Here is a 14784-nt window from a genome sequence, read left to right as displayed (position 1 = left end):
TTTTGCCTCCTTTATCTTTCTAGTTTTCTCCCCTTTCACTAACATAGTCCATCACTAACATAGTCAAAAGTATTTTCATTTAAAGCTTACTGTTATTTCTACTCTACAATTACTTATTCCTCTTCATACTACACAGGCAGACATTTACACATAAAAATACACACACATAAACACAGTCCACCCCCCACCCCCACCACCATCAGCAGTAAAGTTGTTGTTAAAATGGTGGTGAAGCAAGGTCTTCATTAGCGGTTATAACAGAGAATCTAAAATACATAGGGTGTAGCTTAGATTTGAAATGAGTATTTGAATTAAAACTCATGTTCCATCCTACCTGGCTGAACAAAGAATTTATATAAGTAGGCTTATACATTAAACTAGGGCTTCCCCGGTGGCACTAGTGGTTAAAGAACCTGCCTGCTAATGCAGTAGCTGTAAGAGATGTGGGTTTGACCCCTGGGTCGGGAAGATCCCATGGAAGAGGGCACAGTAACCCACTCCAGTATTCTTGCCTGAAGAATTCCATGGACAGAGGAGCCTGGCAGGCTTAGCACACTTGCATACATTAAAGTGTCAAATGGTATCCAGAATATATCTTGTTTTTCAAAAGTTAACCATGAGTCTATATTTCTTTCTGTGCTATATTCCTGTGATGTTAAAATATAAGACAACTAATAGCAAGGGAAATGTAGATCATAACTCTGGGTTTACTCCCAAAGCAAAGCTGTAAACCTTGACCAGTTCTGCTGGTGTTGATATCGAATGGCCCTGTATTTTATGTCTGGGATCTATTGGACTCCAAGGATGTGAGACTTTATCTCTATGTCCTATAAAAGCAACAAATATCCAGAAACTTGCTTGAATTACTAAAAATCCCAAGTAAGAATACCAACAGGAAGACAGTATAGAACAGTGTAAAGAGCCTGCATATTGAAATTTAGCAAATGCAGACCTAAAGTTGGCTCTGACATTTTCTAGCTCCATCTTCTTGGGCAGGTTACTTAAACCCTCATAAGTGTTGCTGTTCAAGTCCCTCTTTGCCACCTGGAAGAAACATGAAAGAAACAAAGTCCTACCCCAGAATAAAGACTCATGTTAGCACATCTACATTCAGCGTTTTTCTTTAGAGGACAAGTATCTCCAGTCCTTTGATTGTTCCTCACAGAGCCTGTTTTTGATCCATTATTAAGTTATCCCTGTATTCTGTCTGGATGCTCTTCTCTCAGGATCTTGCTAGAGTCATGGGCTCTACTGGCATAAACCCAACGGGACCCAGTAATAGGATTCCACTGTTGTTCTGGTTCTTGTTTGTTAAAAAGCTCTTCGTACCATGGAGCTTCTCTGTTGGTCTTATCTAATCTATGGTTACTTTTTAGTCTCAAGAATGTTTTCTATCTTCTCTGCAAAATGGCAGTACTTCTCTGTCTTTTATGCATGCAATCCAGACAGGCTTCCCTACTGAAAAGCCTGCACTTAACCCTATGCTCTGTCACTTCAGTCATGTCCAACTCTTCAGGATACCATGGACTGTAGCCCGCCAGGCTCCTCTGTTTATGGGATTTTCCCAGTAAGAATACTGGAGTGGGTTGTCATTTCGTACTTCAGGGGATCTTCCCAAGCCATGGATCAAACCTGCATCTCCTGCATTGTAGGCCGATTCTTTACCAACTGAGCCAGAAGGGAAGACAATAATAGTATAGCTAACATCTGTTTAATGTTTACTATATACCTGTCATCACGTCTAAGTACTTTACATATGTCCACTAAACCTGCCCTCACAACAACACTATGAGACAAATATGAATTTTTTTCCCTTTTTGGAGATGCTGAAGCAAAAAAAATTCAAGTAACTCATCCCAATTCAATTCGTTTGTAAGCCTGTGCTCTTAACCACATCATGATACTTATCTGGACATTTAATTGAGTGAATTCAGTGTCATTTAGTTGGGTGAATGTGAGGGATGGTTATGGTCACAGATGAAATTGCAAGAAAGACAAATAAACTTTGTTCTCTGTTCCTGATACAAGAACAGAAATAACCCCAGGTCTGTTTGTCCTCTGCCAGCCAATTCCACATCTCCCTGGCCAAGCAGCAAATAGATATGCCTTTCTCTCTTCTGGTCCTTTTCTAAACTTGCCAACTTAGATCAAGGTAATCACTATGCAAACAAATTTTACTAAGTGGTAATTGCTTCTGCCAGGAACAACATGATGAAGGGCCGATTTTTATCTTTAATGTTCTTAGTAGCAAAAGCTACTGCCTGGAAATATTGCCAGGTTTCTGCATTTTTCTTTGTGATTAAAAAGCTGTTTGTAACACACTCTTAAAGGTTTCTGGCTTGTCTAACCTCCCAGTTTCAAGTTATTTAACTTACAAGACAGAGTTGCCAAACTGAAGGATTCACATGAAATATCCAAGATAGTTATCTGTTAACAGCAAATGAAGTTTTATTAAGTTTTATTCAGTTTGACTACAACTAGTTTTAGCTAATATTAAGACTGGTTCTGCTTTTTCTATCTTATTCATTGTGACTCAACAGTAAAAAATCTGCCTGCAATGCAGGAGATGTGGGTTCAGTCTCTGGGTCAGGAAGATCCGCTGGAGTAAGAAATGGCAACTCACACCAGTATTCTTGCCTGAAAAATCCAATGGACAGAGGAGCCTAGCAGGTTACAATACAAAGGGTTGCAAAAAGTCATACACAGCTGAGCACACACACCCATAAGACTGCTTCTGCTTTTTCTATCTAATTTATTGCCCACTTAGTCATTAAAGAAATATTCAATAAGCACCTCCTCTGTGCCAGGGTCTGTATGGGTACCCAGTGAGGACATCAAACACAGACATTAAACTCCCTCCAAGTCAAGTTACAGGAGTTAAACACTCATTCTTATAAAAGTTAACAATTTACTTTCCAACAAAAAGAAATTTGGAATTTCTCTAATGATAGTCAACGCTAAAATCCCTCTTAATAGTTAGTTTCTGAAATGTAAAAGCAGATACAGCAGGAAGAGAAAAATAGAGATAAATTGAAAATTATTCTGCTCCATTGTTTAGTATGACCTGTTTTATAAATAAACTTCTAAATTGTTTGGGTACACAAAGAAAAACACTAGTGATACAAAATAGTTATTAAAGTAGAACTAAATTTTTAAACTGTTGGATTCTTTTGGAGACTTTCTCTTGCAAATCATTTCTCTTAACGCTAAAAGATCTCAGTTCATTCCACCTTTCACATCCTGGTCAGCAGTATTGAAAGGTCAGAGGTTTAACTCTCACCTTATTAGCAACAGATAACATTGTTCATGGAGAATGAACAAATTGCAGAAATTCAGCTTCAATCACATGAAATGGCAGTTTACTCGTGAAAAGACATAATATGATTCTGGAAAAGTATGTATGTTTTTTTAGTTGTTGATTAGTGGAATAATTTTCCTTTAAAAAAAAACAACTATGTGTTTGATTTAGAAACATACACCTCTGGGGCTAGAGTCTACTTTAGAAGTCATCTCTTTCCATCCCATTATTTTCCACTTAGCACACCAATTTACTCTTTAAAAAAAAAAAAGTGTAAGCTACTCGAAATCATTTTGTGAGAAATAGCAAGAATCCAAAATGTATAACTTTCATGAACTACGTTGCTTCCTATGTTGTCAAGTTTGTCAATATTTTTAGTGATGTAGGTTTTTTTGGTTAGTGAAAGTAATGATAGTACTATGGAAAGCTGGGAAACTAAAAGTTTACAAAAGAACTCACTCCTTGCCCCACAATCACTGTACACAGGCATATTTTCTAGCCTCTTTTCAGTATGTATATGCATTTTTAATAGTAACAGCATATTATTTATACTCTTTGGTTATGACTTTTTAACTTAACATGTTATAATCCTTTTCCCCCGTGACAAGGAATATTCACCACATACATGATTTTTTCTGTGTTTTTAAATTTTATTTATTTATTTTCATTTATTTACTGGCTGTTCTGGGTCTTTGTTGCTGTGCAGGCTTTTCTGTAGTTGCATCGAGCAGGACTACTGTCTTGTTGCTGAGCACAGGCTCTACAGCATGCAGGCTTCAGTTGCTCCACAGCATGTGGGATTTCTGCACCAGGGATCGAACTCGTGTCTCCTGCATTGGCAGGCAGATTCTTTACCAATGAGTCCCCAGGGAAGCCCTTATATTTATTCATTTATTTTTGGCTGCACTGGGTCTTCGCTGCTGCGCACAGCGAATGGGCGCTGCTGTCTAGTTGCAGTGTATGGGCTTCTCATTGCGGTGACTTCTGTTGTTCCAGAGCACAGGCTCAGCAGGTGCGGTGTGTGGGCTTAGCTGCCCTGTGGCGTGTGGAATCTTCCTGAACCAGAAATTGAACCCATGTCACTTGCATTGGCAGGCCGATTCTTAACTACCAGATCACCAAGGGTGTCCTTCATAAACATGATTTTTGGTTACTACTTGATTTTTCATATTAAAAAGCAGAGACATTACTTTGTCAACAAAGGTCCGTCTGGTCAAGGCTATGGTTTTTCCAGTGGTCATGTGTGGATGTGAGAGTTGGTCTGTGAAGAAAGCTGAGTGCCAAAGAATTGATGCTTTTGAACTGTGGTGTTGGAGAAGACTCTTAAGAGTCCCTTGGACTGCAAGGAGATCCAACCAGTCCATCCTAAAGGAGATCAGTCCTGGGTGTTCATTGGAAGGACTGATGTTGAAGCTGAAACTTCAATACTTTGGCCACCTGATGTGAAGAGCTGACTCATTTGAAAAGACCCTGATGCTGGGAAAAATTGAGGGCAGGAGAAGGGACGACAGAGGATGAGATGGTTGGATGGCATCACCGACTCAATGGACATGAGTTTGGGTGGACTCCGGGAGCTGGTGATGAACAGGGAGGCCTGGCGTGCTGCGGTTCATGGGGTCACAAAGAGTCAGACACGACTGAGCGACTGAACTGAACTGAACTTGATCTTTCACCTTGTTGGTGTGCCATCATAATTATTTAACCTTCTTCTATTATTGGCCATTTAGATTATTTCTGATTCTGCTATTGTAACTTCCTATAGAGTTGTCCTTACTCCTGAAGAGTGTGTGGACTAGTATTGACTCCCCCTTGTTTCAAGGTCCCTCATTCATCTCTGATACCACAGTTGTTCAGAAAGGCATCTAATGGGACGGATGCCAAGGTCTCCGTCCAAGTGTTCTGGATGTGTAGACTGCTATTACTCAAGAGACTTTGGCTAAGAGTTCTAACTTGTTCAAACAATGTTCTCTGCTGAATAGCTAAGTACACACTTTATTGAGACATCAAGCTATTGAGATCTATGAGCTGTCCTTACCCATTCACACACACCACCGTCTTGATGATGTAGACATGTGTCTGTCAACAAAAGCAGCAACAGAAAGAAATCTCAACCAGTGGGAAATCCTCAAATAGGATTCTAACAACTCTGGCTCACTTTTCCTTGATGTAAGGGCAAGTCACATATCCCACATAGAATATCATAGCTGTCACATATCCCATATCCATCATGACTGTTGATACGTGGCTATCAAATATTTTTAAATGATTATTGTTCTCAGTGTGTGTTCTAATTAAAAGACCTCAGGTAGAAGAGTCTAATCTGTGCTGTCCAATTTGGCAGTCATTGGCCATGTGTAGCCATTGAGCATTCAGAATGGCATTAGTCCAAAACGGGATGTGCTGTGCATGTAAAGTTCATACCAGGTTTCAAAGACTTTGTGCAAAAAAAATTAATAATGTAAAATATTACATTAAAATTATTTTTATTGATAGCATATTAAAGTGTAGTATGTTTGATGTATTGGATTAAGAAAATTAACTGCTCATTCACATGACATTTAGAAATTAAATGAATGCATTGCATTCTTCATTTTTATAGGAATGAACAGGTAAATGTTCATTTACCTGGATGATCTACCTAGTTCCATTTAGGTTCCAGTTCCTTTAGACAGAGGTTCTAAGCTGAGAAGAAGATGCAATAAGATGCTGATTCCACATCCAGAAACAGTTAAACTCTAGTTTACCAGTGAAATCAAATGAAATCAAGTGAGAAATAGTAAGGGAGCTGTACACCAAGTAACTTGTCCTTAGGACATCAATGTTAGTTTTCTCCAAAATAGCACACTCAGTAACATTTGATGGATAGTGTATAATGTAGGCAAAATTATTCTTTTAGTTTAATTGGGAATCCATGTCTGCAGCCTATTTTTTAATGAGTGTTTATTAAAATCACAGGAAGAAATAGTCATCTTAATTACTGGTGGCATATGGATTAGCAATCACTCTCCATTACACTGTCAGGGTGTTAAAACTGCACTTCACGATCAGTTTCTCCATAGCTGCAAGAACAGCAAGTCTTAGAAAATGCTGTCTTAAAGGACCTCGACATAAAGCCCCTCTGCTGCTGGCTACGTTAGCAGATAACCGGGAGAGTCAGCTACTACACAGCTGAGAATCAAATAATGGGCTTGGTGGATGGTGTTCTTTTATTTATTTACTTTTGGTTGTGCTTGGTCTTCATTCCTGGGCGGGCTTTCTTTAGTTGCAATGCAAGGGCTTCTCATTGAGCTGGCTTTTCTTGTTGTGGAGCACAGACTCGAGGTCACAGGCTCCATAGTTGTGGTGCGTGGGCTTAGTTACTCCACAGCCCGTGGGATCTTTTCTTTCTGGATCAGGGATCGAACCTGTGTCCCCTGCCTTGGCAGGTGGATTCTTTACCATGAGGGAAGCCCCAGATGGTTTTCGTTTGATGTATTTTTGTTCATGATTCAGGTGGTCATTTTGTGATTTGAGGAGTTTACTTTTAACTCCATGAAAACATGATAAATGAGAGTTTATCATGTTTTTAATTATTCAGTAACTCACATGTGTGATTCCTGTTGCCAGCCTTAATAGATGTATCCGAAAACCTGACTCAAACTTGTGAGCAGTATGATCTGACCTAAGCCCATTTCCTCATGTGTAAGAAGAAGATAGTTGTCTTTGCCCTACTATTCTTCAGAGCTATTCTGAGAATTAAGGATGATAACTTTTGTTAGGTGATCATAAGACAGTGCTCAGCTTTGGAATATAATCAAGTGTGAAAGAGCAGAATAGGCATGGGCCAAAGACTGGTTTCTGTTACTGGCAGGGCTACTCCAGGAGGAAGTGGGAAATTTCTGTTGGGAAATTTGCTTTATTTCTTTCAGTCTTAACTTTCCTGTCTCTATCCTTCACCTCTCTATCCACTCATTCAGTCATCCACACCTATAAATACATCCATACCTATAAATACAATTACGGGAGAGAATGAAAATATTGAGTAGCTTTATTTGTGAACCCAACACAATGTCAGTAGTAGGAGCTCAGTACATAATTGTTATCCTCCATGACCCCAATCCAAAATTAAGTGAGGGGACAGTAGTGCTGTAAATGCTATCATTTCTTTTCCTCTATGATTAACTCAAAATCTTCAGATGAGTGAAAGGAGAAAATGGCTTGTACAAAATTAAGTGTGTTTAATTAACCCCGGATGGTGCTGGTAAATATAATTGTATTGTTTTAGGTCCTAAACCTAGTGCAGTCCTATGTGACTCTTCGGGTCCCTCTGTATGTCTCCTACGTGTTCCACTCCCCCGTTGGGGTTGGAGGCTGGCAGCACTTTGACTTGAAGTCCGAACTCCGTCTGACATTCGTGTATGACACTGCCATCTTGTGGACCGATGGAATTGGCAGCCCCCCAGAAGCTGAACTCCAAGGTGAGTTAACAGAGACTTGGAGAATGAAAAATTTTCTTACCTATATGAATGACTTAAGTGACATTTTTGCTGCAGCTAAAAATAAGAGAAGCAACTTCCAATAATTTTATTGTTATCGTTCATACTTTAAAATAATTTCATTTTGTCATGGAAAAATCTATTTTAACTAAATTATATCAGTGCCTCAAGTTTTTGCATTTGTGACTGTTAAATATAATGTCCATTTTTAAGGTGATTAATCGCTCATGTGGTACTCAACACAGTCTATCTCTCCCTCTAGATTTTAGATAATGGATGAAGGAAGTTCCAATTGAAAGAAAGGAAATGAATTCAGAGAAAAAGTTCCACATTTTTGTTTCTGAAAGTGGGAGAGGCATTTTAAAACCTAGTATAAACTGGGTCCTGGCTTCTATTTCTGGGTTTACAGCTAACTGGCTGTGTGATCTCAAACATATTGCTTAATCTCTGGCACTCAATTTCTTATGAAAGATAGACTAGACTTCTAATATTCTTTCAGTTTAAAAACTCTATTATTTTGTTATACTTAAGCTGAATGCCTTGGAAGGGTGGTGGTGTGAGCCACTAACTGTTGGGCCCCAAAATTATTTGCCCCAAACAATAACTTAGTTTCAATCTCACTGTCAGAATCATAACTCAAAGTCCATAAACATAAAGTGAGTTACTCCGTTAGTAGAATTAATGCTGTTTCTTTTCAGGTACATACTGCTGTTCTGGTTCCTTGCATGTCTGATCATCATTACCTTTTATGAGCCAGAGAGAAAATACTGTTGATATTTTCTCCAAAATCTCAAAATCTATTATCTTAAACAGATTAAGATTACCTTAAAGCTATGTGAAAGGTAATATGATCACCCTGAATAAACCTTCTAGATCACTGCAAATGTTTTAATCCCATATCTTGCCTTAGAAATGGACATTTAAGTGAATCTTACTGCAGATTCATCTCTCAGTTCTCAGCTTCCACATAAGAATCTCATGTTTCCTTCTTATGTCTGGAACCAACTTTGATCAACTTGCTAAATTTCTTAGGAAGGCTTTGGAGTTTTCATTAAGCCTATAACATTTGGAATTATTCTGGAGAACAAAAACCTGTTTCCACCTACATGTGCAGATCTTCAAAGTTTGACCAGTTCATCTGTCTCTCAATTTACAGTTTAGTTTATGTAGACTAAAGCTTTCAAAAATACCTTGGCCTATTGTTGTCATTCTGTATATTTCATATGGACCTCATTTGTATGACCTAATTCTATTTTGCCTACCTTCCAGACAATTCTTCTTGTTAGAAAAACAGAACAAAATAAGAATACTTCTGTCTTTCTGATCACTTAGAATTTTTCTGATAATACCCTTTGACTAGAATGCTTAAAGATGAGATGAATCTGAATTTGGTTTTGGAAGAATCACCAGTATTTCCACTCTTGTGCATCATCGCATCCTAGGTTCTCTCTACCCAACCAGCATGCGCATCGGTGAAGAGGGGCGTTTGGTTGTGAACTTTAAGACGGAGGCTCAGTTCCATGGCTTGTTTGTGCTGTCACATCCTGGTAAGCCCCATTACCCACACACAGCCACTCTCCAGACAACAAGAAGATAGGTTTCCATATTTGCATGTGTTTCCACATGCTTACCTATGAGCTTTGAAGCCCTTAATGTCAAATGAATTGTGTATGTGCAAGTATCTACACGAGGGCTTGACATTGTTCAGCTATATGTCTCATAAGCTGCAAAATCATCGCTGTAGACTTTTAGAAAAAATACCAAATGGTTAAAGTTAATTTAAAAGAAAACTCTATTGGGAGTTCCCTAGTGGCCAAGATCCAACATTTTTACTTCCATGGCCCAGGTTCAATCCCTAGTCAAGGAACGGATATCACAAGCCACGTGGTATGGCCAAAAAAATAAATTAATTAAATAATAGAAATAAAAGAAAAATCTACCAAGTTAATTAAGAGGAATTTTCCTTTAGATAGAGAACATAGCCACAACATTCCCATTCTCTACTTCAAATGCATTGTTCAGAAATTTGAATTTTGATCATTTATTCAGCAAGCAGAGCTCTTTTCCAGGTATTGTAAGAAACCGTTATAATGGTGTCAGAAGTAGCTTTTCACTATGATACCTAGTTTCAGACATGCTAACTCTCTTAAGTATTAGCTACGTAATTTTACTAATTTGGTGGATTGTGCTATGCATATCAATAATGTGGCAATCACTAATGTCCCATGTTTAAGCTTTTCTAAAAATTTCATTTCATCAGAAATAACTTCTTATTCGACTTCACATTATTAAACTGTCTTCACATTTTACTGGTGTGCCAACTCATGTCAGATTGGAAGGGGAAAATAGTTCACATGCTCTCTTCTGTGTCCCTTTTCCTGGATCCAAGCTCTAAACAAAAGAGAGACTAAGGCTGAAGATACAGGAAGAGAAAGATGGTTTGCTGTAATTTTGTGAGTCTGAGTTCCAAAATACAGAACAAAAAAGAATCATTTAGCTTTATTGCAGCTGACTGTTTTGGGAAAATGAGGATTTCCTGGTCTTTACAGTGTCCTTCTGCCTGTCTACCTTTCTAATAAACTGAGGCTTTGTTTAAACATGATTGAGGCAATCTAATTAAAATTAGACTCCATTTATAAATTGGGTTTTCCCAGATCTGTTTACCCAGAGGCGAGTAGACTGAGGTTCACTTCATAGCTTCAGTGCACAATGAATGCATTCACATCAGCCTTTATTGAACGGCTGTGCCTCCCTGGAAAGTAGCCTTGAACCATCTGAGTATTTCTGTACAGTTATTTTTTGACAGAATTATAGAGTGGAAAAAGCTCTGCAGTAGGAATGAGAAGGCACATATCCCAGCTGTGTGATCTGGAGAGAGTCACACAGTCACTCTTAGTCCAGTTTCTTTATCTGCGAAATGTGGATAATTATACCAACTTTGCAGGCTTGTTATAAGCATCCATGCAAATAAGGTATCGTAAGGCACTTTGAACACTCTAAGCTGTTATGACCCTTTTAACCACTAGACCATTATTGTTGTTGGCACTTTTCTAGCATCCTTCACAAGCTCAGTGATCGTGTCAGTGGATCATCCAGGTCTAACGTTTTCCCTGCGTCTCATAAGAAGTGAACCAACCTATAACCAGCCAGTCCAGCAGTGGAGCTTCATATCTGACTTTGCAGTAAGTGACTAAGACTCTTCATTTATCTTTGTTACTGCCTTTGTTGCACTTCAGATTTTTAAGTGAAAAACACGAATGTCCTCTCTGATCCTCAAAGGTCCGTGACTACTCGGGGACCTACACAGTAAAACTGCTGCCATGCACCACTCCATCCCATCAGGAATACCGCCTGCCTGTCACCTGCAACCCCAGAGAGCCTATCACTTTTGACCTTGACATCCGCTTCCAACAGGTGTGTGTCATAGAATGCTTTTCCCGTGTGTACATATGTACGTGTGTGTGCGTGTGTGTGTTAGTTGCTCAGTCATGTCCAACTCTTTGTGACCCCATGGACTGTAACCCGCCAGCCTCCTCTGTCCATGGAATTCTCCAGGCAAGAATACTGGAGTGAATTGCCATTCCCTTCTCCAGAGGATCTTCCAGACCCAGGAATCAAACCTTGGTCTCCTTCATTGCGGGCAGATTCTTTACCGTTTGAGTTATAGGGAAGTCCCTTTTCCCAAGTAGAAGCCCACTTTGTTAAAGGCATAGTTTACTTTTATCAGTTAAAAAAAAAATTCTCACCCAGTGACTTCAATTCTTGCATGCTGAGAAAAAAGAAAGTCAGGCAGGAAGGGAGCAAGAGAGGAAGGCATTGCCCTTTATTCCTTATTGGTTCAGTATGTCAAATCCACAGTTTAAGAGTATGTAAGGGTTATTTTTTCTTATGTGATCTGGTCTCCTCTGGAGTCTGCTGCCTTGGAGATTTGAGACTTTTCCCCAGAGTTCTGTACTTCTTTGTCTTGTTCTTGATAATTGAGGAGAATGAATATCCTGTAGTTGCCACCTCAAAGTACCTGACTGTCAATATGCATTAAAAGAAATGTGATAAAATCTTTTGCCCGAGAACTTACACTAAATGTTGGCCTTCCACTGACCATGATATTTACACATCCTTTACATATCCCGATAAATCAGTGGAAATAAGCTCAAGCAATGCTCGTTAGTCCCATTCAGAAAATGATTTAACCTTGGAACTTCCCTGGTGGTCCAGTGGTTAAGGCTTCAGCTTTCCAATGCAGGGGGTGCAGGTTTGATCCCTAGTCAGGAAGCTAAGATCCCACATGCCTACCAGCCAAAAAAAAACAGAACATAAAAAACAGAAGCAATATTGTAACGAATTCAATGAAGACTTTAAAAATGGTCCACATAAAAAAGTGTTTTAAAAAATGGTTTAATGTTGACCATTTTGCCTTCTTAAGAAGGACAAAGCCAGTGTTATAATTCCTTAGGTCGGTTTGGTTGGATGTGAAAATTGATCACAGTGCAGTTTAGTGTTTTTTATGCCAGAGTACAGCACATGTGCGTTTCTGCAAATAAAGTGTTTGTACGCCACCAGAACCATCAACAACACATAAGAGGGCTTTTACACTTGATTTTAGGTCAGTGACCCAGTGGCGGCTGAGTTTAGCTTGAACACCCAGATGTACCTCCTCTCCAAGAAGAGCCTCTGGTTGTCTGATGGATCCATGGGATTTGGGCAGGAGAGCGACGTTGCCTTCGCAGAAGGTATCACTTTACAAAGGGGAGGCCTGCTCTGTCTATTTGCCATTGTGTCTGTTATCCTTTGCTTTATTGGGATTGTGATTGAGGGGGACAATTGCAACTTATTTTATGGTTTTGAGAGTGTAATTGGGTCTTCATCATTTTGGCAGAGATGGGGGAGGGGGTCGTTGAAACTGGATATGTGTTTAATGTGCTCTGCGACCCCATAGACTATAGCCCTCCAGGTTCCTCTGTCCATGGGATTTCCCAGGCAAGAATACTGGAGTGGGTTACCATTTCCTTCTCCAGGGCATCTTCCTGACCCAAGGATCAAACCTACATCTCCTGCATTGGCAGGTGGATTCTTTACCACTGAGCCTCCTGGGAATCCAGATATATATTATAGGATGGTTTTTATTCTCAGAAAATCAACCTTTATTTCCCTTAGTGAAGTGGAAGTCTCTCAGTCATGTCTGACTCTTTGCAACCTCATGGACTATACAGTCCATGGAATTCTCCAGGCCAGAATACTGGAGTGGGTAGCCTTTCCCTTCCCCAGGGGATCTTCCCAACCCAGGGATCGAACCCAGATCTCCCACTTTACCAGCTGAGCCACCAGGGAAGCCCAAGAATACTGGAGTGGGTGGCCTATCCCGTCTCCAGGGGATCTTCTTGATCCAGGAATCAAACAGGGGTCTCCTGCACTGCAGGCGGATTCTTTACCAACTGAGATTTCCCTTAACTAAGTGATTTTTGAAACAAGTCTGCAATTTTTTCCTTGAATGTTTTTTTTTTTTCAATTTTCATGCACTTAATATTTCATACACTCAAGTACATGAGAATGTAGCTCATGGGTTAGGGTTTTGCCTGTCTTGTTCAGTGGTATATTCGGAGGACGTAGCAAAATGCCTAGTACACGTGGTAGGTGTTCAGTAGTAGCTGTGAAATAGATGAGGAAATAGCAGGGAGTCTCCTTAAACCCTCCTTTAAAAGCAAATATTCAGCTTTTTATTGGTGTTTTCTTTTTTGTGTTATCCTATAATGATTTGCCTACATCTTGCCAACTACTGTACTTGTGTAAACTGGACTTGAACTACAATGGGATGTTATGAATGTTAAGTTATAAGCCATGCCTCAAGGTTATTCCCACTGGCATGTAAGGGTCAATAAATCTTCAGTACTTGTGGTCATCTGTCAAGTGGTCCTATCTGAGGCCTGGGAGTGGACCAGACCCTGAAGCTCATGCAGGAAGTTCTTCAACATTTGATACCAGATTAGGAAGAGAAGGGAATACTACTGTTAGTGTCATTATTGTCATAAACTCTTTGCTGTGTCACATAGACACACCGTATCCCTTAATCGAAAGGACATTTCCATGTGTCTGTTGCAGGTGATATCATTTATGGTCGGGTCATGGTGGATCCAGTGCAGAATCTAGGTGATTCCTTTTACTGCAGCATTGAGAAGGTGTTTCTGTGCACCGGGGCCGACGGCTACGTTCCCAAGTACAATCCAACAAACGCAGAGTACGGCTGCTTGGCTGATTCGCCTTCACTCTTATATAGATTTAAAATTGTGGTAAGTGCTCTCACCCAAACAATGCACCAGATTAGACAGTCAAAGTTAATTGTTTCTGTCTTCTATTTTAAAACAAAAGCATCTTTTAAAATGAAACAAAATGGTGACATTTTATGGTAAAGGGTACTTGCACAAAACTAATAGGAAAACCTCCTGCGTTCACAAACGTTGGCATTATCCACAGCAATCCTCGTTTTCCTTATTGCCTGAAGGACAAAGCTCAACCAGAGACACAAGCCACCAGCTTTGGAAACGTCCTGTTTAATGCCAAACTGGCAGTAGATGACCCTGAAGCTATCCTCTTAGTGAATCAGCCTGGATCTGATGGATTTAAAGTCGACTCGACACCACTCTTTCAGGTGAGCCAGAAACAAGGTTACTTACAATAGCCGTGCAATCACAAGCAAGTCACTTAACATCAGAATGTCTCAGATGTTTCTCACATAAGAGACAGTAATTGCCATATTGTGTAGAGTTAATGTGAACTTTGAGTAAAATAATGCGTGTAAACCACACCAGACCATCCTGAGTGCATCATGAACATTCCATAAACATTAGCTATTATTATGTTTATCAATGCATTCATCCTGTTTTATGTCTATGTGTAATGAAGACCCTTATTCAGCCCAGAGTATAAATCTAAACCTATTGGTTAGGAACTCTGGTGGTCTTCTTCAAAATCTCCTTTCATTTGACTTTTCATGACTGTCTTTATTAAAGTGATCTT

The 14784-nt window shown here is 39.5% G+C and overlaps 1 protein-coding gene across 1 annotated transcript in view; it reads left to right on the top strand.

The window, feature by feature from the left end:
• The window catches only part of FREM2 (FRAS1 related extracellular matrix 2), a 158620-nt gene that overhangs the window by 134946 nt on the left and 8890 nt on the right, over positions 1 to 14784 (top strand). The window contains exons 17-23 of the mRNA XM_065902066.1: positions 7563 to 7755; positions 9216 to 9320; positions 10828 to 10955; positions 11053 to 11187; positions 12377 to 12503; positions 13870 to 14057; positions 14270 to 14416. Coding sequence (XP_065758138.1) covers positions 7563 to 7755; positions 9216 to 9320; positions 10828 to 10955; positions 11053 to 11187; positions 12377 to 12503; positions 13870 to 14057; positions 14270 to 14416 — 1023 coding nt within the window. The remainder of the gene's footprint in view (positions 1 to 7562; positions 7756 to 9215; positions 9321 to 10827; positions 10956 to 11052; positions 11188 to 12376; positions 12504 to 13869; positions 14058 to 14269; positions 14417 to 14784) is intronic.

This window comes from Muntiacus reevesi, chromosome 11 (genome assembly GCF_963930625.1).
Source record: "Muntiacus reevesi chromosome 11, mMunRee1.1, whole genome shotgun sequence".
In the NCBI taxonomy this organism is placed as follows: Eukaryota; Metazoa; Chordata; class Mammalia; order Artiodactyla; family Cervidae; genus Muntiacus; species Muntiacus reevesi.
The sequence above is the reverse complement of the archived record's forward strand: the minus strand, read 5'-3'. Positions and strand labels throughout refer to the sequence as shown.